This window comes from Lissotriton vulgaris, chromosome 3_1 (assembly GCF_964263255.1).
Source record: "Lissotriton vulgaris chromosome 3_1, aLisVul1.2, whole genome shotgun sequence".
NCBI lineage: Eukaryota > Metazoa > Chordata > Amphibia > Caudata > Salamandridae > Lissotriton > Lissotriton vulgaris.
This window is the reverse complement of record NC_141689.1, coordinates 1,825,205,209-1,825,230,004: the sequence shown is the minus strand read 5'-3', so window position 1 is coordinate 1,825,230,004 and position 24,796 is coordinate 1,825,205,209. Positions and strand designations below refer to the sequence as shown.

Here is a 24,796-nt window from a genome sequence, read left to right as displayed (position 1 = left end):
TTCGGCATAAAAATTCTATATTTTACGGGTAGATATTCCGCATACAATATTTTTGGAGCATGATGTTTTTATGCTCAATATTCTGACCTATAACCATCCTGCGTAGAATCATCAGGCATAGAACCATAGGAATGAATATGTCCAGGACCGTACTGGAATTCAAAATCAACTGTGAAATAATTTTAGACCGACCCCACACTTTTGGAAGCCACAACTAAAATGGGGCCATGGTTGGGTTCTGGCAACAAAACCTGCTCTGAAAGCAGCCCCTAGCCTGAAGCCCACCAAGGAAATACCTGAGTGTTAAAGTGGCTTGTCCAGCCCTGGACATGTTCCACATCAGGTCCCATAACCAAACTACTTTCACAGTGTTCTATCCTCACCAGAGTTAACACGAATAAAATAAAGACCCAACAACATGGCTCCTAATGAGACTATTACAATTATTCCTTCAGTCTAATTTTGTAAAGAAACAAACAGAGTCACTAACCGTGTGATCTTTCCTCATCTCTCTCTATTTTTTATTAGCCCTTGTCAGGTTCTTAAAGCATTTTGAAAGCGCTTGGGTTCTAGGACACATCGCTCTCTGTGAGGATACGCTCCCTGATCTTGCTCTGGTCAAAGGCCACACAGGATCATAGAGAGTACAATGTTTTGAAATAATGGCAAGGGTCAAAGCATCTACAAAGTGTTTTACCTGGCTCATGGAATTAGCAAGCAACATCATTTAGGCCCTGACAGGTAGAACGTTTGTTATTTAAAGTACATAAATTGCTAGCTTTTCCCATTATACAACAATGGAGGACCAGAAACATTTATATCATGAGATAGGTCAATTGCAGGGCTCATGCCCTGAGGGTATGTGGGCCGCATGTGTGTGCAAGGAGGGCTCCTGTACACATTCCAACCATTGATTGCCATTATGGATGAACATGGATATTGGTGGAGGTTTGAAATTTGTTGAGAAGAGGAGAATGTGAAATTCATGTGGCTCATAGCAGCTCTGGAAACGTTTTGGGAGTTGTTTCTGGGGACCAGTGGCAATGAAAGGTCTTGACTACTCTGTAGCTGCAACATCATTTAGGAATATCAGGATTCCTATAGTAAACCTTTCGTCTTACCCTTAAGCAACTTAAATTGACCATTTCTTTTTATTACATTTGATCTATGCCTATTCCTTAGTGCTGTTGCTCCTAGTTTCCAAGAGCGATGCATTAATCGAAAAGGACATAGAGTAACACAGTCTCAAGGCAACTCCGAAATCATGGAATACACAATTGTTTTATTATATATTAACACACATGTTCTTGATGTATGACTCCCTGGCTCCTCCTTTACCCACAACATTGCTCTTTATTTCCACTGTTGAGCACACGACAATCAGCATTAACTCTGGGTATGAAACAAGCCACCCAGAGATATTCACACTGTATCCTTCACTGTGGGTTACAAAGAAATGTAAACAACATGCTTAAATATGTTTAAAAAAACAGTATGTACACAGTATAATATCAAGTGTATCTATATTGACACTTTATACACTTCATCCGCACTGATGAGCTGCGTGAGTCAAAATTCCAGGATTGCGATTGAAAAGGTTGTTCAAACATGTTTCTGCTGGTGCACACCGCAGAACAATGCTTGGATCTTTCAGATTCTGGGTTTACCGCAACATTTTGGGACTACAGCTTTTACCATGGAGAATAAATGGTGTAGGCGGGGTGCAAGATACACCTGGCTTTATAATGAAGATAGGAAGTCATTTAAAAGAAATGCTCCCCACCTACTTTTTGAGAAAAGAATGTTTTTCATTATTATTATTATTTTTATAAAAAATATATATTTCTAATACATCTCATACTGAAATTTCTCCCTTTTGGTGACTAAGTGCCATAGGGGTGTGCCAGTGACGAAGTCTCCTGTTCCTCACAGCCAAGCTTTGTACAGCATTGGTTTGGGATCTAGATGTCCTATCAATGCTCACTGACTGACACGTCCCTCACATGGACTCAAGTTAATACTGTAAACCATGCTAGAATAGGTGGAGTCCCATTCCAATATGCATATATTAAAAATGCTAATCTCTATCATACATTTCCTTATAGTAGGTTTTCCACTTCACGCTTAACAGTCCTATGCAGAATATAGCCATTACTCTGTGAAATACTTCTTTGATGTCCTGGGATATTGGTTGCATTGTCCAAGAAATAACTGTAAAAACAGGCCATGAACAAAAGTAAATGTTGCTTCTCTTTTCTGGTTGCAAAGAAACAATGGTAGAAGACAAAAGAACAGCTTGTTTGGGCAGAATGTACAATGTTCTGGCTGTTTCAGTTGATCATCAATGGTTCTTTAGTGGATCCATGACTACAAATCACATGTTTTTCATTGCGCAACGTCATCAGTAATGGCCAAAAACTCGATTCTACTGCCAATCAACTTCTTCATTTGTAGCAAATGTCTCACAAAACCAGATTGTGTTTTCTTCCTGACCAATTGTCCTGCCACTGGAGCTTTTGGAGCATAGTCTTTGTTGTCATCTTGCTATGTCTAAGAAAACAGTGTCTTAGTGGCTGCTCCGATCGGTGTGGTGATTGTTTTGGTCTTGATTCTTGCACTGAATGCTCGTTCCGTTCAAGGGTACCATGGTGTTCGATGGCTGCGACTGGCAACAACAGCACAGGCACGACTGAAAGAAAACAAACAGTGTTTAAGGTAACTCACATCTACGTCACCTGCAACAGTCATACCCATAATGGCAACAGTAAGATTATTTGTCTTCGCAAAAAAGTGGGCAGCAGGTTGGGATGAATGTCACTCCTACAAACCTTAACATTTGGTCAGCGTTCTGCTCCAGCTGCAGCAAGACATGATTATCATATGAATGGAATTGAGATTTTTAGCATCCAACTTTTGCTTTGCTTTTATCCCAGCTGTCCTTAGGCCAAAAAGGCACACTTAAAGTATGCAAAGGTTTACTCATCATGATGTGACCAAGTTGACTATGCCCACTCAGAACTCTGTATTTCGTTTACACCAATAAGAAACACCTAAGAAACAAAGCAACAGATCTTAATGACCAGTTCAACTACACTACTAAACTACCCCCGTGAACCTTCAATTGGCCCAATGGGAATCATTTGGATCTATGGGCTGGTGCTAAAATAGGCTTCAAATGCTTTTTGCACGTATTTTGACAGTAGCAACTATTAGGAGTTGAGTTCAATTTGTGGTCACTCCACTTTCTGAATGGCCAAGATTCACCATAGTGCTAGCTTCAATAAGGCATGCAAACCAGGTGAAATTAGCATATGTTGGCATTATTCCCTATTTCTATCTCTGATTCTAAAGTCCATCGCAAAAACACCAGCTGCAAACCACACACACACACTCTATTTCCGACAAAGGGTTTTGTGCTCATTATTTCTGGGTGGGCCTCAATGGCCCATGTGTGTTTGTAGGAAATCAGCTTTTTCTGCGTGGTCACCCAGGATATTCACCTTTAATGGTGGACTGCCAGTGAGACCCTTCATGCACGCAGGAGGGCTCAACTGATCCAAGTCCTACCCGAGAGGGTGCATAGCAGACGAGACAACCTACCATCTCTTCTGGGAGTGCACGTATGCACAAGACCTGCTGAAGGCCCTAGGCCTGATTACCAACAACATGCTTCACCGCAGACCCAGTGATGTATGATCTGTTCCCAGTGACACACGCACTCCAGGACCTCCACGACTGCTGGAGGCTCCTGTGCTGCTTTAAATATGTTCTTCTGTTGTCCAGAAAACGCCTGGTAGTAGGGAAGTGGGAGACATCGACCCTGGCATGCCGAAAAGATGATCCGCAGTCTCCTGCATGACTACGCTGCACTTGACGGATCAGATGAACACAGTGACTATGAAACCTAAGGACCCGAGGGGGTCCCCTTGTAACCTTACACAGGAGGGGGGGTTCGAAGGCTCAGGCAATGAAGAAGATGACAACGACACCTGAGGACCCAAAGGAGTCCCCCTTCCCCTACCTGGGGGGCCTTGGAGGGGCTACTAACCTCTTTGTTCTTTTTCTCTTTAACCCGGGAACCAGATGGCGACAGGGGAGAGGAGATTGCGGATGAAGACAGTGGAGTAAATGTAGTTATTTACTGTATGTATTTGACTAACGTGACCTATTCCCTTTACAAGGAAAAGGTCAATGGGATAGCTTGTGCACTTGTTGTCAAGTTTTTCACCAACAACTTATGAATAATAGGGTGTTGTGGAAGGTGACCATTGATGTATCTGAACCAGAAACGAGGCCTTGACAAAGGAAAAAAAAACTAGTTGGCGAATGTAATTATTGAGCAACGGGTTATTTTTGTATGTGAGATGGTTGCCGCCAAATACTTCTGTCTGCAGGATTGGCACAAGTGCATATTACAAGACAATTTTCTGTAAGGATACTTTTCTCTGCATTCTCAGCAGATAACATCCGCAGGTGTGGCTGAAAGATTTTCCATTTGGGTCCTTTCTCTTCTCCAAGTTAATCGAGAAAGAAAAAGAGAGAGTGTTAGAGATAGAGAGTGATGGATTGCGACCAAGAGAGAGAAAAAGAGAACGCAAACAAGAGAGACTGATAGAGAATGAGAGAGAAAGAGAGTGAAAAAGAGAGAATGAGAGAGAGAGAGAGAGAGAGAGAGACAGAGAGAGAGAGAGAGAGAGAGAGAGAGAGAGAGAGAGGGGAAGAGAGAGAGAAGCCTAACCCTGACTTGGAATGTCAGAGAGGGTGAACTTTCATACTAGGTTTCTCATGAGCTCTGGAATGTACTAAAGTAACGGTGCCCTGGTGCCCACTATGGGCTGTCAAATATACAGGAAGAATCTGTTGCGTTTGAGAATTTGTCCATTAAGGTATTCACACATTTGTGTTCATTCAGCCTTCATACAGGTTGTTTGGTCAAATGTGGTACATCGCAGTAAGATTCATGTTTAAAATAGGGAATGCAATCTCATTGTTACTGATTCAAAAGTAATTAAACGTTGGAAATGTATAAATCACAAACATATGTCTATGTTTTGCTTTTAAGGGGTACTAAAACAATCGAGGCAATTAGTCAAGGAAGTTTAAGGAAGACGGATTCCCATCAGGAGCTTTAGTCTCGCATATTTGTCATTTATCCAGCAATCTACAGGAATACGGGCAGCGAAAATATACATTAGCACAATTAACTTTTTAACTTTTTTGTTTTTTCGCTTCTACCAGGAAAATATTTCTCTTGGTGGAGAAAACCTGTAGCTCACACCCATTGTGCTTTCTCTTGCTGGAAACATTCTTAGTCCAACATTTCTGAGGGTCGGTAAAGTGTTTTCAGGGTGATAGTGGCATTGCAGCATGCTTGAGAATAGCCACTGAATTCAAATAAGCCACAGTTCTCTAAATTTATGAGCCAACATTCTTTGCGCTTATTTTATCTCGCCTACGCAGCGCGCATGCACTGCATAGGAGACCTTTAGTAATCGATTCAGTTTTGGCTCCAAAAAAGTGCATGCGTTGCATTGCTTTCAATGGCAACGTGTGCACGTTTGGCGATTCCCTTGTGGGAGTGAGCTTTGATACCATCTGTTTGTAATTAACAGATGGTTTCAAAGCTTGCTCCCACAAGGGAAACAGGCACAGGACCCCACCTTTCCCCCCACCCCCTGGTGCCTCCTCCTCTCCTCGTCAGCGCGAGGCGCGCACGCTTGTTTTAAATATATGGCAATTATTGAGTCTTATTAGAAAGTGGAATATACGATTGACTGGTGTAGTTCCTAATAAGAAATTTTGGCTGAGTGTTTGAAGAAGCTGGAAGGGTGGATGAGCAACAGCTGGCTCCAACTGCATAGGGCATAAGGGAATTTATATGGTTCGGATGGGGGGTGAACTACTCGAGAGCTCAGTGTTGCGAGACGCCATTCGTAGATTCTTTGCATGCTCTTGTACTATCAGACAAATTACAGCTGAGGATTACAGCACAGGCAGGTTTTGCTCTTGGTGTATTTTTTCAATCAGATCTAGTGACCAGCGGTTGGCACGAAAAAAGAGCAGTAGCGCTTGTTATTGGAAGGAGCTGCATATTATTTATTTGACGTGACAGAAAGTACAGGGGCATTGATAAAGGGGAGGTGCATTACAATGACTGAAATTGAAGCAGTGCAATGTATGTTTTTGTAGCTGCGTGTTATCTCAGGATGAATATATAACGTGCACCAAGCGTGCATTTTTAATGTTTATCATGTCAGTTCTCCGTGTGCATTGGACGCCACAGGCGTGGTCTGAATGCAATAAATGGAACTTCATGTTTATCACACCTTGACATCACAGGCAAATTCTGAGTGGTCGAGTGTTAAGTCATATTTATCGTGCCAATCCCGTACCCTTTGAGGTTCACAAACGCATTTTGAATGAATCAGCACTTTTAGGTTATGCTGAACTGGCGATGCCTGTCTGGTTAGTCCTTAGCACACGCAGTGTGACATTTTAAATGGGTACGTAGTTATTACTCGAAAACCTACTGTTCTTTGTCTATCTTATGGCATTACATATTGCTCAAACTTTAAGTGGGAGGAAAAAACTGGAGCGGGGGGGATCTCCCAAAGGGGCGTGGCCAATGTAATTAAGGACGTGGTTTAAAATGCGTAAGCTTAAAATCAGTGTTTGGCGTGACTTGTATTTTGCTTCTGTCATTGCATCCATATATGATACGAGTATCATCATACCTACAAGTCAGCATAATGTGCAGCAAGACTAACCACTTATACGGTCCCAAAGGTGAGACCTATTGGCTATGCCAATGCTTGTATTTTTTATATGTGATATATGGTCACTTTACACAGTTTGTATCACTAGAGGACTGCATCTTCAACGTGTTACATTCCACATAGCACCCTTGTGAACATATGTATGTTCATTGGCTGTGATTAATGCTTATTAATTATGAGTCTCTCAATTTGTGAACTTAAATACTTGGTTGTTTTGCCTTAATCGCTAAAAGTATTAGCATATCAGACATGCATATCCTTCCTTCATGTCGCCAAACATTCATACTGTATGGCTAAAATAATCCAGCTGTGTACTTAAACAAATCATTTTGGAACCCTGTTGTAAATATTCAGGAGACAACAAATTAGAATACTTGAACAGTAGCAGCTCCTGGATGGACTGATGCAGGCGGTGAGGCGGGGTGGGAGAGGGGCAGTGTGGGGGAGTAGTAAACTCTGGCATACCGCCGAACCGAAGTAAGTACATAAATAAATAAATAAAACGAATTCCACTGTGTAAGCTGCAACGTCGAATGGCCCTGCAGCACTCCGTCCAGGAGCTGCTACTGTACTTGAACCATTAGAGAACATATGCTTAACACTGAAACTTAATAACAATGCTTTATGTTGTCTTTTCATTGTCAATGTACTACTCAATAAGGAAGGTGTACAAAGACTAAGGGCCCGATTAAGAGTTTGTTGGGCAGTAGTTCCTCATTCAGGGTGGCAGACGACAATACGGTCTACTGCCCACCACATTTAGAGATCACCATCGACCCAGCAGTGATCTCTAAACCTTCAGAGGGACCGCCGGCACGGCAGTTCCTCTAAAGGTTGAAAAAGTTTGGTGTATGACCGCCATCAATTTTGACTGCCATCCACAAAACCTTTTGTTCGACTGGGACGTTTGTTTTGGAAAAACAAATAATGAATGTCTGTAACACCTCAACACTCAGAGATTATTGTCCCTGAGTTTGGAGGTCATTATTTAAATGTTTCTTTTCAACACCTCAAGGTTTTCCTTCATGGTGACGGACAGAAACAAGCATTGGCAAAGCAAATAGGTCGGACCTTAGAGATCTATTTGCTTTGCCAATGGTTTTTACCCATGCTGCACAGCACCCCTAAAACTGTGTATTATACTTAAAGAATTAAAGAAAAAAACCTTTTGACGAAGGTGGCCTTGTCATTATATAGGTGTGCGCATCACTCATGTAATTGCCTACAAAATGAAACAGGATCTTTTTAAGAATGTTTAGCTACCAATCCGAACTAGATTGCTAACTAAAAAGAAAAACTGCTGGGGAGGGGCGCACAAGTAAAACGGGATATATAGATGAGTGAGGAAGCAAAACGGGGATGCGGGCAGTAAGGAAGCAACATGAGGGGGGTGGAATCAACACAGGAGGACAGAGGAGCACACAGGGAGACAAAGTAACAAGGGGGAGTACCAAAGCACATGGTGAGAAAGGAGCAACACAGAGATATTGGGATCACACAGGTACATGGTGAGATCGGACAATATGGAGATGGACAGCAAGCAACACAGGGACTGAAACTACACAGAAGAGGCAGAGAAGCACCTGGTGTAACAGAGCAACATGGAGATCAAAGGAGGCGGCACAAAAGCACATGGCAAGACAGAGCAACATGGAGGCTGGGGTGGGCAGCATAGATGCATACTTGAGACAGAACACTATGCAGATGGTGAGAGCTCAGAAACACATGGCGAAATAGAGCAACACAGAGACGGGAGTAAGGTAACGGGGCAGAGAAGCCCACGGTAGACAGAGCAACACTGAAACAGGGGGCAGAGAAGCACACAAGGGAGATAGGTGGAAAACACTCACACTTTTGTAGAGTGCTTAAATAAAAAGAAAAAACTAGTACCAAAAAAATATGCCCATACTCCAGGGAAAGGAGAAACTCCTGACAGGGAAGTAAAGCCCACAAGCCATCAAATAAGAAGCAAGCAAATGAGAGTGACAATGAGGCTAACCAGCGGTAAACAATGGGTGGGCTCTAAGCTCACTGTAAGCTAAAGAAATGTCTAACAATGGACAGCGCATGTGCCTAAAAAAGGACCTCAGGCCATCAGTACTAAATATGGCAGGTGGACTGATTACTTTACTCTAACAGCCAGCACCCCATCAGGACAGTGGAGTAAGCTTTCCATCGAAGGAGCAAATTGGGGCACCATCAACGGAAAGCTGCCGGTTCAACCAAATCTCAATAGAGTGCCCGGACCAAGTGTTTGATGGACGGGGTACTCCATCATGTTTGTGACAGAGTACCCTGCCCTCCAAACTCTAGATCAGACCCTAAGGGAGAAAACACACAGAATGTTGTACATTTAGGCTACGGAACTTAAGAAAAACATCCAAAATTATACTTTAACCAATATCAACACTTTATGCCTCTATATATCACTTCAGGGGATGTATCATGAATGCGGGCCGTATCATGAAAGAGCATACACTTAAGTCAGCAGTGGCTGCCTCGCCCAATTTCCGAGCTGCGCGATCTGCAGCTCATGCAATAGTGTGGAGAATTTCAAAATAAGTGCACAACTCTGCACTAGGGCACACCTTCATGATGTTCCCCTAACCCCTAACATATTCTACGGAAAATAAAACACATAGCTAAAGATTAACTTCTAAATATTTTATGAGTTTCTAAATTAGAGGAATCTTCTGCTTAATTTGTAAATGATTGCGTGTCGGTGCCTAGAAGCCTGCAACCAATGCAATAAAATGTCAGCTTGACAAATACCAAATCTGTGTAGTCTTCAATTCATCCACTTCCAGACACTCCCTCCTCCAGGTTCCCGCTTTCTCCCTATGTGGTGGTTGTCCATCTTCTCTTACTCAGTCTTTCTGCTTTGTGCGTTTTCCCCTCTCTTGCTATCGATAAATGTCGGATGTGGAAAATTAAATGCGTTGTCCCCCATCAGCAGCCACAGGCTCAAATAAAGCACTGCATAAAACTGAACTGCCCTTACCTGGAAACAGTTTTTGAACTTCTTGCTCACAAAGTAAAGAGCTATTGGGTTTATACAGGAGTTCACAGTCGCCAAACTCATTCCGATGTAATCCAGCACCAATAAGAAACTAAAGAGGAAAAAACAAAAACATTTTGGGTCATTGTCTATATCGCATTCAGGTTGCTGTCACTTTCTGATGACTGCAGTAAGAAGGCATGCTTTCAATTTTGGTTCATTACATTAACTACTGCTGAACAGACATATTTCCCCAAACATATCTTCCAAGGCATCGTAAGTGCTTCAGACAGTACACTGTATATGATATGAAAATGTTATGACACATGGTGCCGTATGATATGTATGTTATTGATACAGATTGTCATATAAGGAGATCCAAATAAGGTATTTTCCAGAAACCGCAGGACTACAATTGATCTGCTGCAATGGAGTATGTAAGCCTTAAATAGAAATTCTTAGACTTTAAAATGCCAAAAGTTTACATGAAGAAAACATTTGTTTACATGGTTGTGCCTTTTACTATCATAATACATAGTGTTTGCAGTCAATTTGAGATTCAATTCACAAAGAAACAGCAGATCTCAATATGCGTTCTCTTACATACAGTGGACATTTACAGCTCCACACTTACTTCATAAAACCTACTGGGGAAAAAGTTACAATTTGTTTTTGTCTTTTTTATTTCTACTGTCCTTGTGGAAATGACCATTCCTCCAACTGCCATTCACAGCTGGTGTGTACCAGACCAATTACACCACTGACATCTGCTTTCTTTGGTTGTAACTTTAGTGTAGTGCTGTGAAGTGTGGAAATGTATTAGAAATGTTTGTGGGCACCCACAATGTTAGACCGTTTTTGGGTATGCACTATATTGTTTCAGATACACTGTCTGGCCACCCCCTTCCTCGCCACAGTGTTAATTATGAGTGATGCAAATTCTGCAAGCATGGTAGAATCTCTACAGCCCAGAGTGACATCTGGAAGTGTAAACAAGAAAAAAACAGACTTTTTGAATCAGAATCCGGGTTATTCTCATTCTATTTAGGGTGTATGTCTGTCTTTCTAAAATATGGATGTGTTTACTACTAAAATGCTACATTCTATAGAAACCCTTGCTTAGTACTTTTTGTACAGTACATCCTCATAGGCCGAGGATGGGTTAGGAATGAGCAAAGCTGTCGCTGGTATGTGCTAGTTTGATTGCATATGATCATGTTAAGCTCTTCAAAAGCATCTTCTGTATCCCAGTGGTGGTCAGTACTGCAGTGTTCCTGTTTGACTTTTTAAAGAGATTTCCTGATAACATCTGTTGCTCTTTTTATTGAACTTAAAAACTGTTTATCAGTGCATTTTTGTTTCCTCAGCCATCACTGGATAGCAGTGTCTCCTGAGCAAGCGCTGTTTAATCGTACATTCTTCTTCCAGAGTCAGTTCTCTTTTAGGGAATATTCTTCTGGCACGGTTTCGCAGTGGTTTTCTACACCTGCTTTCTCCTGTTCAATGAGCCAATGCTGTTTTCAATGTAGCCCTTTTCGTGCTTCCAGTACTTCCAGAAGAGTACCCTTTTCCATATTATTAGTCGACTTTGTTACATGCAACCAAAGACAATACATGCCAACTTGATCTTAACCACCAATCTGTAGACTACAAAACAGTGCACCAAACGAGACAACTAAATTCTCATACCAGGCTGGTATACTAATCAAGATTACAGAACCCAAACTATTGATGCAATAAACATAAACAGAATAATATGTCAAAACATTCCAACATTCACCTCCACTACAGGGATATACCCTGACATGACATCAAAAAAGAAAATCTAACAAACTATTCCAAACATAATATGACACAATAATTAGATTATAGAAAAACTCACAAAAGGCAAAACTAATGCTACAAACACTGACACCACATCTTGCTGGTCACCAGACCATGATGGATATGTGGCAGGAACAAAAACTCAATGACATTAGTCAAAGCAGGTAGGCTAAATCAACATGATATAGTTACCCTGCAAATTAAAAAATCGATAACAAATATTTCACTAACTAAAGGATGAACATGAAGAAACATGCAAACGGGCTCATGACTACATGAGACTGTATCAGACTATGACCACCAGAGAGTCTTTCAGGCCAGGCACCACAGGAATTTAATAGCAGGTGTCTTTCAACCCAAATGTCTCTTGAATGTATCCACAAGTGTCTCTCAACACTTATTGGAAGGTACAAATGGTGTATTTCAACCCACCCATCTCTTGTCTGGGATAGTTTAATCTTAAAACACAATAGAAGTTGCGCCACTTGACAAACCGTCCCCCTACTGTACATAGGAATGACTACCAGAAAGGCCTGCATAAGAATTACTGAACACAGAAGAAGAAATAGTATTCCTTGTACACAATCCACAACTTAACTCACTACCCACTTTTTAAAAGAAGAAGACCATACAGAAGATGAGTTAGGTTGGATTGAGATTGATCAACCCTCTTTTATGAGCAATACCAAAAACCAATCCAACCTCTTCTTTGTTTCTGAACAACGTTGGATACAGCAATTACATTTGGATGAGTCAGGCCTCAATGATGAAATGCCATGCATGTCTTTATCACAGCTGAATACACGATATGAGAAATTACCATTGCTCTGAATCCATGTCACACTGTACATATTCAGCTATAACTATACTCCGGTTCTTATCCTGGTCCTTTACAACATTCCTTTGACAATTATGAAAAAAACGTTTGATTCTAGAGCAATTCCCTGAGATTAGATTTATAACATTATAGCATCATGAATATCCATACCACACCACATTTTGACTCCAAGAAACTCATGATAGCTCTAATTCAGGACATCTAAGCTTGGCTGAATTCGAACTACACCACTTTGACACCAAGCCAACATTTATCTCTGAACCCATTACAGACTTGATCCATTCTTAATAAAATTCTGTTTAAATTTCAAACTCTTACATTCAAGATTCCCTTATAACCGCGGCAAGCTGATATTTTAATCTACAATGGTCTTCAGGGACAATGCGCATTGACATTTCAACATGATCTAATGTATCCTCACGCTTGGCATGCCACTGCACTGTACAAAATGCCGCTCAACTCTAAAATGCTACATTCCATGATAAAACACACCACTCCACTATTGAACACTTTACTCCACTGTACGCTATGTCACTCCACTCTACTGGATTCCACTTTACAATACTCTGCTCTATCACACTAGACTCTATGACACTCTCCTTCAGTGTGCTGTACTACTCTCCACTTTACAACTTTACAATGAATGACACTCCACACTGCGATTTGGAAAACATTAATATTAAAAAATAAAAACCATTAACATACAGTGAAAAAAACAAAGGTTAATGATAGTAGGTAGAAATACCTTATGTATTCTTTGATATAAAACCAACTTAAAGTACACAAATATTAAAAATTGTAAAGTTATCATTATAACATCAATTTATAATTTATGCACTACCTTCAAATTACAATGCAGCGCACCTCCAAACACTGTTATGTCACAACACTTGTTACACTACATTAACTATCACTCATGCCTTTTCCATGGACTGGTTATACCTTTGCGTACTACATCACTTATAGAATGTGAAATCATAGAACAATAACAACACTATAACATAATTTGTCACAGCACAGTGTATGGTAGGGTGGTGAGTTATAGTTAGTGTTGTTTGGTTTGCGAACTGAAAGAATGTGTACTGAGGTCCGCTACTTATAATAATTTAAAGGTGGTGGATACATTGTAAATAAAAGTTACAACTATAACTTTAGAATTTTTTAAGTTTGTGTAGTTTAAGCTTGGTTTGTATAGGGAATTGTTTATTTTCCTAACTATAACTAAGCTTTAACCTTTCGTTTTTCCAGTGAATATATATGTTTATATTCACTGAAAAAACAAAGGTTAAAGTAACGTTATAGTTAGGTGTGATAAAAAAGATGTTTTCATTTTAAAACAACTCGACCAAGGTCCTGCCTTGACTGAAAAGTGATGGAGCTCGGCTTGATTTAACACTTTGTTTGAATCACATTTGTGGCTCTTTCTTTACAAAGAGGAATCTGTAATGTTTGTTAAAAAGAGTGCGCTGGGCTTTGCACTCTTGCAGAGCACCAACGGTGGTTAGGTGCACGCGGTCACCTTCCAACTACTTCTGTGGACAATAAAGTCAAAAGACATAAGTGGCATTAAAACACTGTACCTAACATTTACGATGGCCCAGCGAGAAACTGTCGAACTGGGGAAACAATCGGTGAGAAATCATATTTTAGTTAAAACAACACAGGGCATAGAACCTTATCTAACATTAATGACAAGTGCCCATGATCGTTTTTTGGTCTCCCACTTTAGATTAAATTACATCCATCACTTATTGGCTGTACTGGCAGGTTTTATTATAAATTCAGAAGAGGGCCCTGCGGCTGCAACAATAAGTTTCCGGAGGACACCCGTTATTTAGTTTCACACTGCCCGTATTATGCCTTCTCCAGGAATTTGTTTTTTAAAGACCTGCTAAGAAAAGTTAGATTTAGGCAGGCTCATATAGCTTTGTTGTTTTTAAAATTGTCAACTGATGTTTTTACTCTTTATTGTGTGGTACATTTTTTAAGAGGCGCTTTAGAGCTACGAATAAAAAGGGGGGATTGAGTATATTAATGAGTTTTATCTCCCTGTTGACACACAGTAGGTCATGGATTTTTAGTAATGATATTCTATTTTAGCCTATATTAGTCAAATGTATTTCTGTGAATCTTTTTATTGACTGTTATTTATATGCTTTCATGGTTTGTCTATCAAATCGAATAAAGTTGTTATTATTATTATTATTATTATATATATATTCAGTAAAAAAAACAAAGGTTAAAGTAACGTTATAGTTAGGTATGATGAAAAAAAACAGTGTTTGTTTACAAATAAAAAACCTTAGCAATTCACTGAAAAAAACAAAGGTTAAAGTAACGTTATAATTAGGTGCATTTGTCAACGACAGCATTAACGTTCTGAACTAAAAAAAACACAGAAATTCACCAGTTATAAATAGCAGTTATAACTTGCGCTCCGCCATGCAATACTTATGACCTTATATGTAACATCACTCATGACACGTTCTATGACATAATTTATGACATCACTGATGACATGAGTGAGGTTATAAGCAGTGCATGATGGGGGTGCATGCTGAATTTCTGCGGTTTTTTGTTCATAGAGTTTGTGACCAAGACGATGCGCGCTGAAACAGGCAGACACATACGTTTATTTCCACACTTTTTGGCAAAGTAAACAAATAAATCCCACTGCCCTGGAGTGCAGTGTTCGTCCTTTGATCATGGGAGGAAAGAATCGCAGATATTGACGTTCAGGCGTCAACATCCAAAAGTGCAATCCCAGTAATCTTGAAGGCAGCCGGCATATGCGCCACGCATATATAAACCAAATGAAATGTTCACAGAGCTTTATCTTGCTTTCTTCCAACTTTGTTTTAGTGTTTTCCGCAGTGCCTATGGGAGAGTCTGGACATGCCTGTTGCATCATTCAATGACATGGACAAAACAGAAGTAATACAATGAAGTGAAATGTGTCAAAAGGCTAGTTTTGCAGCTGAAAGTATTGCGATGCTTCGCTGCTCAATACGAGTTAATGTAAGAATGGAAACATGCCTGGTGGTGCCTTGGGGTTGTTGACTTTTTCAATATAAGGAGTTAGGTCCTGGGACGTGCAGTTGGATGGACCATCATTAAATACTTATACAAATAACTACCAGCTGCACATTTCTTTCATGTCTCACATTTAAGAACTACAAACCAATATCAATTGGAGTTTGTAAGGTATACTTTGTTCATACCTATTTTATTTCATTATTTTTTAAATGTTTATGTATTGTTTCAACTAAGAAAAAACACTATACATACATATTTACAATTTGTACAAAACAACATATATATTCTACAACATTAAACAATATATAGAGATAGAATTCATCACATAGAGGCAATTTCATCAACAGACATCAATTATTGTGGGGTGCCCTATCTTGACACCAAGTTCATTTACTATACTCTAAGCAACAAATCGCTCTATAAGACCACACATGAATTAATTAGTCTAAAGGACTTCCAAGTCAATTGCTTCTCAATGTGGTCTTATAGAGCGATTTGTTGCTTAGAGTATTTTTTACTTTTTCCCTTGCATTAAGTTGGTATGGATAGTAAATGAACTTGGTGTCAAGATAGGGCACCCCACAATAATTGATGTCTGTTGATGAAATTGTCTCTATGTGATGAATTCTATCTCTATATATTGTTTAATGTTGTAGAATATATATGTTGTTTTGTACAAATTGTAAATATGTATGTATAGTGTTTTTTCTTAGTTGAAACAATACAGAAACATGTAAAAATAATGAAATAAAATAGGTATGAACAAAGTATACCTTACAAACTCCAATTGATATTGGTTTGTAGTTCTTAAATGTGAGACATGAAAGAAATGTGCAGCTGGTAATTCTTTGTATAAGTATTGGGGTTGTTGACAGCTTTTGTAGGGCCTCTGAGTGATCAAGCAGACTTTTAGAAGCGAGAGAAATTGAGAAACTTTTTGTTCTTTTAAAGAACATGTGACAGTTGGAAATCAAACTCTTTAATAAACAGATGAGCTACAGTGGAGGTCAAATTAACATTCTCACAAATGATGTTCAAGCACTTTGCCTATTCCTGTAGAGCATTTATAAGTATTTATGCAGCTTCCATCGACTTCCAATGAAAGTGCTGAACGAGAAACATCACAAGCTTTACCACATTTGCAAGTTTACTTTTATAGTAAGACAACTGATTAGGTTAGTTAAAATTAACCTACCTGTTTAGATCGCACCTGCTTCTATCTCTCTCGTTGTATACATGTCTCTTTAACAGTCTGCTTAAATGTAGGGGGAACCAGCAGAGAGCAAAAATCAGAACTAAACAGAAAACGGTCTTTGCAACTTCTCGACGCTGAAGAAGGAAAGATAATTATACAAGAGATGTTACTTTCGTTTGTAGAATGCACATAATTCACTTTCTCAATTAACGCTTCATTTCCAGTAGACATACTGTATATAAGTAGACAAGGACAATATGGGGCAAATGATGTTGCTTTATCGGATATAAAACTACATTGGGACGAGAAAAACATTTGCACTAGGACAAAAATGGATTGTGAAAAATTCTTAAAACAGACATATTTTGCTTATTGTTGGACCTGGCCATCTCAGCAACGTCACCCCAGATTTTTTGTCTTCTTATGCCTGGCTTGGCTTTGCTAAACCCATTTTTGCTGGCTGTTAGGACTCTATGGCCGTTAAACCTGCTAATCAGTGGTAAAGTTCTTGTGTTTTCTCCCTTGCCCTAAGAATGGTAAATAGCCCTTCACTCAATTGTATCTTACTTATAAGTCCCTAATAAACTGGACTGCATGTACCCAGGGCCTGTAAATTAAATGCTATAAGTGTGCTGTAGCACACATTGTGCCACCCACTAAAGTAGCACTGAAAAACATGTCTCAGTCATGCCACTGCAGTCTGTAGTGGAGTTTTAAACTGTCATTTTGACCTGGCGAAATGAACTTTTTGCCAGTCCTAAACCTTCCCTGACAAGGATTGTGTTTAAAATTTGAGAGTCGTTTTGACCCCTCTCAATTAATCCAATTTCTTACACTTATGAATTATGTAAAGTTTCCAATGTAGATTTAAAGCCTTTCATAATGAAAAACTGGGCATAGTTATTTTGTCTTAAATTTTAGCAACTTGTACTTTAAAAATAAAATGGACAAAACACCCATATACATTTGTTCTAGTTTTTATTACCCTTGTTCACAAACCTTCATGTAATGTCTACTGGTGTAAATTATTTTGTCTTCCCCTTTTAAACAAGCAGGATAAGGGTGGAAACAAACATTTGTTCCATTTTCCATTTTTGTTCCAGTACAAGTTCATGTCGGGTGGCCCCTGAAGTCCAAAAATGTGACATTTAAAAGGAGAGAACCTAGAAGTAGTGTTTCTCAGCATAAAGGAGGCACAGTCTAAAATGTTGCGGCAAACCTACTGTATATTCCACACCACATGTTTGTAATCTACTAGAGTCAGTGTCAACTTACTAGCATGCTGTTACAAGCCACTACACCCTACCATGACAACGGTGAGTTGTAATGGGGTGGGTAAATTGAAACAGTTTCTACTTGGTCAAAAGCACTTAGACTGATGAATCAATTATATTACTACTGTTAATAGAATGCTCCAAAGCATACCTGAGGATATACGCCAGTCATCATACAGAATAACACATTTCTAAATGTACCCTAATGTGTGATTGTGATGTAACTCAGACAATTGATTTAGTGTCCACAGAGTAGGCCGCACTGCCACATGGACTAGACATTGATGTATTCATAGTACTGTGTTCACTTCGAGTTATGAGTGGTGGTCACTTACCTGTATCTACACTGCCCGCCCAGGCCACCCCTGAGGGAGTCCTTTACTGCTCATCCACAGATACCACTGAGAGTAAAGTGCAGAAGGGAAACTTGGCCCAGTTGCTCAGGATCCATAGTAGGTCTTGCTACGGAACAACAGGAGTAGAAAAAGGCCTCAACCAACACGGCTGAACCCAGTAGTGCGTGCCCCTTGGCTCGCAGAAAGGTGTTCTGACAATATCTCTTATCTGAAAGGTATCCATTGGAATCATATGAGGAAAAGAAGCCACTTATACCAGAAGTGAATACTATCTTGGCCAGCAAGATATCAACCTCCTCTCTGACATCAGACAAAGCTTCTTTAACAGATGCCTATGATGAGAAGGTGGAAGGTTCTCTAATAAGATGATATGCATCTGCAAATTTTGCCCTCCGAGCAGCAACATATGCACCCTACTCTTCACAAACTTATCGAAAAGGTTGCCAATTCCTCCACTATTGTCTCCAAGAACAGAAAGATCCTACGGAAATCATTCTGGCACAGTTTCTTTTTAGAAGTGTTGTTTTATTTCCTTTGGTCTTCAATAGTTTCAATTCCTGCTCAGTGACTACTCTTGCTTGTCTGATGAGCCGTTTGGGAGTTATTGTCCAGTTATGGATTTGAAAAACCTCACAAACTTGTGAATCATATGAGGTTCAAATTGATATCTCTTCAGCAAGTGAGTCCAATAATCTCAAAAGGACATTTTTTAATGACATTGGACTAGCAGGATGCCTTTTTTCATAGTCTAATATTTCTAAAATCCCTGAGATTTTCTCTGGTTTGGAATGGGAAACAGGCATTTCCAATTCAAAGTGTTACCTTTCTACCTCTCCTTCTCGCTGAGAGTCTTTACAAAGGCACTATCTCTGGTGGTGGCTCATTTGCATATGCTAAATATACATATATTTCCCTAAGTAGATGGATGGCTAATTGTAGCATCTTCTTTTTCTAAGGCAGAGAAAGATGTCCGGCACGTGTGCAATGTCCACTCCTCACTGGGGTTCCTTTGACATGCCACAAGAAATTCATTGGAGCCCTGCTCAGTTCAGACAGAGCAAGGATCTTTCTTCTAGAAAAGAGATGACTAAATTTACAATTGCTTGACGGTGGTTTAGGGTTTAGGGTCCAGAGTCTGATGTCATCATGCACTACGGTGGTACCTTGGTCCCGTCATCATCTTAAACCTGTAGTTCAGCATGTTCTAGCACACTAGTTTCTAGCTTCCCTGGACTACAAATGGAAAATTCCAGTTCCTCCAGGTTTAGTACATGACCTCCTTTGTCCACTTTATCTGCAAAAGGAAGTTCAGATGGTAGTCCCCTTTCCACAAGCCTTGACAACCTATGTGAGTCAGTGGGGTTGGGGTTCAAACTGGGGGGAGTAAGAGAGGGCAGTTGGTCTAACACAGAGTCCCGCGATTCTTCAAATTGAAGGCATTTGGCAACCTCTCTGTTCAATAAACCAGCTTTCGTCAGAATGGACACTCAAGTAGCAAAATCTTATATAAACAGAAAGGGAGGTACAGAGTCTCAATCCCTAGCCAGTCTATCCAATGAAACCCTTTCTTGGGCGGACACATATCTTCTGTCAACTAACTACTTACATTCCAGGGGTGATGTTCTCTAAACAGACAGTTTGAGTCGGACTAATCCTTCTTCAATAGATTTTCATCTAAGCTATCAAGCATTCCACTTGATGACAGACCATGTTGGTGATCCCACTCTAAATCTCTTTGCATAACCAATGGAAACCCTTCTTCCTTGCTTCTCTTCAGGGAGGGAGTGTTAAGAAGCTTGAGGTACGAATTATATAGCTCTTCCATGTCCTCAGGAGATGCTGTATGCCCATCCCTCTGTTCCCCTTGTCCCATTGGTGCTTCAGAGGTTTCGGAGAGAAGAAGCAACAGCGATGCTCATAGTTTAATTTTGGACCAGGAGGTCTTGGTTTCTGTTATTGGCTCAGTTAGCAATGGAACCTAGTTATTCCCTTCTGTTCACCCAAGCCCCCTTCAATTCTCAACCCTGACGTTCAAAAAGATCTGCCAGCTGAGACTGATGGCCTAGAGATTGAAAGTGCTGTGTTGCAAAATTATGGGTTTCTATGAGAAGTAGTCTTTGACATACAGGCGATATAAAAAAAGTTCTGCACTCCAGACATATGGGAAATGTAAGGCAATGGTGTGCATTATATGGTGTGGTTGTGCGAGCTCAGAGTGAAATACACTTAGCAACCATTTTAGGTACAGTAGGTTTCATCTGTAAAACCCTCAGCTCAAACCCGGGGAAGCTGTTTCACTGATCAGCAAGGCTTACACAGAGGAAGAAGTGTTAAACATTTACACAGCACCAAAACAATTGAAGAGGAAAGCGCCACCACTCTCAAGAAATCCAACAACCATTTATAAAAATAACTATATTTTCTGTATGTTTTTAGATGCCAGAGTGAAAAAGATCTACCAGAGAGTTCAGGAGAAACATATTTTACAAGCAATAATAAACCAGAGCAATTTCACTCAAACGCAAACAAGCATTGTCAAAGTCAACAAATTGGACACAAAAACTTTTTCAGAGAAACTTAAGTGTCAGTGTGGTCAGTTTCAAGTACTTAGGGTGACCAACCTCATCAATGAGCTAGTCAGGGGACCAGTAGGGTCCTCAAAAACAGTTACCTTCCCAGGGGAAGCAGTCCTCCTGCAGTTCCAGGCACGTTATTCGCATTGCAATATATTCCTTTGGAGTGGTTCTGATACAAGGGAAGAAGGTTGTTAAAGGTGATCTAAGGATGTTGTGGCAATGCTCTAAGGATGTTGTGGCTGCAATCAACGGGGTATTTTTACAAGAATTCCTCAGTTCACGAAGATGGTGAGGGGCATCTGGTTGCAGGGTCGATGTTCCACAAAGTCCTCTACAGTCTGGCTTAAGTTCAGTCGACACTGGACTACCAGATGCCTGTTGTCGCGATTACAGGCCAAACCTTCCTGGGTCGATATCTTGCATTCTGAGACCCCCCAGCAACTTTCTGACAGCACTCCTTGGGTGTCAGCAAACTTAGGTGCCGCTCTGTGCTTCAGGTCTTGGTCCACGGTGCTGCACGGTGATGGTGGTAGCGAAATGAAGGTTTTGGGATACCAACTTGCCCCAGCAGACTTCTTCAGCTTTTGTGTCCTTGTGTTGTAAACAGGAGGCCAGTCAACTGGCCCTTGGAGTTATATTGGCTTAACTGGGCTCTAGAGACAGCTCTTCCCTGAGCAGGACATGGCAGGCTTAGTCCCTCTCTTCGCTAACCGCCAGGAGCAGCAGGTGCAGTCTTCTTCGGTGCAGCCTCTCTTTGCTGGTCCCTTGGTGCAGCAGGTCAGTCCTCCTTTAGTCCTTCTTCCAAGTCGGTTGAGATCTGAGGTCTGGGTGCCAAGGGTCCCCCCTTTATGCTTGGAAGGTGCCTTCATGGCAGTATGCAGTTGGTAGCCAATGGGCTGCAAGGTTCCCTTCCACCTGGGGACCACTTCCTGTGAAGTGTAGCATCTGGCTATCCCAGGATGCACATTGCAACAAGGTACATTAATTTCAACTTGAGATGCAAGTCATGCTTACTATATCAAGTTGTTTGATACCTTGGAGTGCTTACTTTGGTTGCACCATTCAGGAGTGTGCACAGCGGAGATGTTAGTGTGTAGACGTGTACTCGCCAATTTGACAACCAAGTCTTTCCACAGTAAAAATGACAGTTGTTCTGGTTTTACTCTCAAGACATGCAAAGTACATGTCCTGTCTGTGTCATATGTTGCACCCTGCCATTATGGCTTGGTAGGTCTGCCAGACGGGTGACTTAGACACTTGTTCCGGGGAAGTGGTGTCTTTGCCATTGCTTCCAATGGCAAAGTCGGGCTAGTAGTGCACAACTCCGGCAGACTGGGTGACTTGTTTTACTTGGGTGACTTCCAAGGTCGCATAATCAGTGCAGCAATCCCTTGGGTTCCCCTCTAACTTACATGCCCTGGGGACCAGGGTACCATTTACTAGGGACTTACAGGTAATTTAGCCATTTTCAATTGGGTGCAGCAATTTGACATACACTTTAGGGTCAGGTCACTGGCATTGAAGTCTGGTTTGATATCTTAGAGTGCCTACTTTGCCCACATCGTTCACGAGTTGGCACTGCTGAGTTGTCAGTGTGCAGTCGTGTACTCGCCAATTTGGCATCTGGTTTTACCGTCAGGACATGCAAAGTGCATGTCCTGTCAGTGTCATATGTTGTGCCCTGCCTTTAGAGCTCGGTAGGCCTGCTAGAGGGGCAACTTACACACACGTTCAGGAGAAGTGGTGTCTTTGCCATTGCTTTCAATGGCAAAGTTGGTCAAGTAGTGCACAACTACGGCAGACTGGGGGACTTGTAGTACTAGGAGAACCTTCAAGGTGGCATAATCAGTGCTGCAAGATCTCAGTTACCTTTCTAACTTACATGCCCTGGATACCAGGGTACAACTTACTAGGGACTTACAGGTAAGCTAGCCATTTCTAATTGGGTGCAGCAATTGGACATACACTTTAGGGTCAGAGCATTGGCACTGAGGTCTAGTTAACAAACCTCAGAGCACACTCAGAGTAAAAAAAACAGAAGCATCAGTCTAAAAACATACAAAAAGAGTAATTTCCTTATAATAGACACTGGCCTTGGTGTTCAATTGTGGGCATTAATTTGGTGTCGGGACTAGGGAGATCCATTTAATATTCTGGATTTCTTAGGGACGGTTTTGCTAAATGATGAGCTCCTTTCAACGTATCTTCTCCTAATGGGCAGTTATCATGTCTTGTAGAAAGTCCAGGGGGAATCGTTCTCCTATCTATCCATTAGTAAACAAACTCCTGAGAGGTTTTAAGTTAAATAAGCCATTGGTTTCTTCCCATATTCCTTCACACGATATTAATGTGGTTCAGGAGGGCTTACAAAAGGACCAATTTGAGCCTTTAGATAAGGCTAATATTTCCTAGATAACTTCAAAAGTAACCTTCTTAGTTTAAATAACCACCGCAAGTCAGTTAGGGGAACTAACCTCATTGTTAATATCCTACCCATACTCCAGACAGGGTATTTCTGAGACCCGATCCACAATTTATACCCAAGGTACAGTCTCATTTTCATTCTGCTCAGGAGATTACTCTGTTGGTTTTCCAGTCTTTAAATACTGTTCCTTCAACCCTTGATGTTAGAAGGGCCCTTTTGATTTATTTAAGTGTTACAAAATTCTTAAGGGCTTCTCAATTTCTTTTTGTTTCCTACGGAACAGCATGGAAAGGCAAGGAAGCCTTCAATACCATAACCACAAGGTGGGTGAGGCATGTAATGGGGTTGGAATTGCCCAGTAATATTATGGCAAGTTCAACCAGAGCAATGGCTGCATCATGGGTTGAGTTATGTACTTGGGCACATTCTACCACTTTTTTCTCCCACTGACACTTTGATGTCTTAGGAATGGTAGTGGTTGTTTTGGTACTAGCGTTATGGATGTTGCTACTATTTAAGAGTTTAACTTCAAGGGATATGTAGAGCAGCCACGCAACCCCTAATACTTTTCTGTCATACTATAGGTTAGATTTGTATTGTAATGATATGGACAATCTTGATTTATCTGTTTGAAAACAGCAATAAAGTAGTTTCTATAAATATATTGGTTCTGAGCATATACTTGTGTCTTTCTTATTGCTTGGGTACATCCTCACAAGTAATTACTAAGACGAGCAGACCAGATGGTGGGGTAATGATCCAATGACTTACCAGTAATAGTAATCTTCATTACCCTTAGGATAGATCTCCTCATTATAATCTGGTCTCATACTCTCTCCTCTCCTCGAACATAATTATAATAACTTAGCAATAGCAGGATGTGGGGGTGGAAAGGAGGGTCCTTATGAACATTTATTTTGCATGTGTTTGAAAGAAAAAGCTTGTGAAGCACTCTTTGCCTGGCGGTGGAAAACCTCACAATGAATTACTATGAAAAGGGGGATTATCCTAAGGGTAATGAAGATTACCAGTAAGTAATTGGTTCGTTTGTCTGCATCCTAGACTTCCTCGGCCCAGTTGTGACACCTGTGGATACATGACTCTCATGAGACCATTGCACTCCTTTGCATAGCAGGGAGGGAAGAGTCTGTCTAACTCTACTTCCGTTCCTTCATCCAGGGAAATCTTTCGTTCAGTTTTTCAAATTGAGGAAATAGGTGATGCTTTTCAATCCTATGAAAACACTGGTAAGGGAAAAATTCCTCTATTGCCTCGTCGAGCAGTTGGGGTAGGCTGGCTATATTCTAAACATATTCATATCTGGGGAAGTTGTCATTTGAATGGGTCCAAAGGTAATCAAACAGGGTCATGCTTACCTCTTGGGAAGATATTAGCGGGATTTCCTTTTGTGAAATATGTAGGGCAGGTACTTGGGCACATTCTACCACTTTTTTCTCCCACTGACACTTTGATGTCCTAGGAATGGTAGTGGTTGTTT

At 40.7% G+C, this 24,796-nt stretch overlaps 1 protein-coding gene across 1 annotated transcript in view; it reads right to left on the bottom strand.

Annotated features, from left to right (window-relative positions):
• Positions 1–1,262: 1,262 nt before the first annotated feature.
• The window catches only part of EDNRA (endothelin receptor type A), a 243,916-nt gene continuing 220,382 nt past the window's right edge, over positions 1,263–24,796 (bottom strand). The window contains exons 6-8 of the mRNA XM_086962268.1: positions 16,668–16,801; positions 9,778–9,886; positions 1,263–2,689 (exon numbers count right to left, since the gene is read on the bottom strand). Coding sequence (XP_086818394.1) covers positions 2,567–2,689; positions 9,778–9,886; positions 16,668–16,801 — 366 coding nt within the window. The 3' untranslated portion in view covers positions 1,263–2,566. The remainder of the gene's footprint in view (positions 2,690–9,777; positions 9,887–16,667; positions 16,802–24,796) is intronic.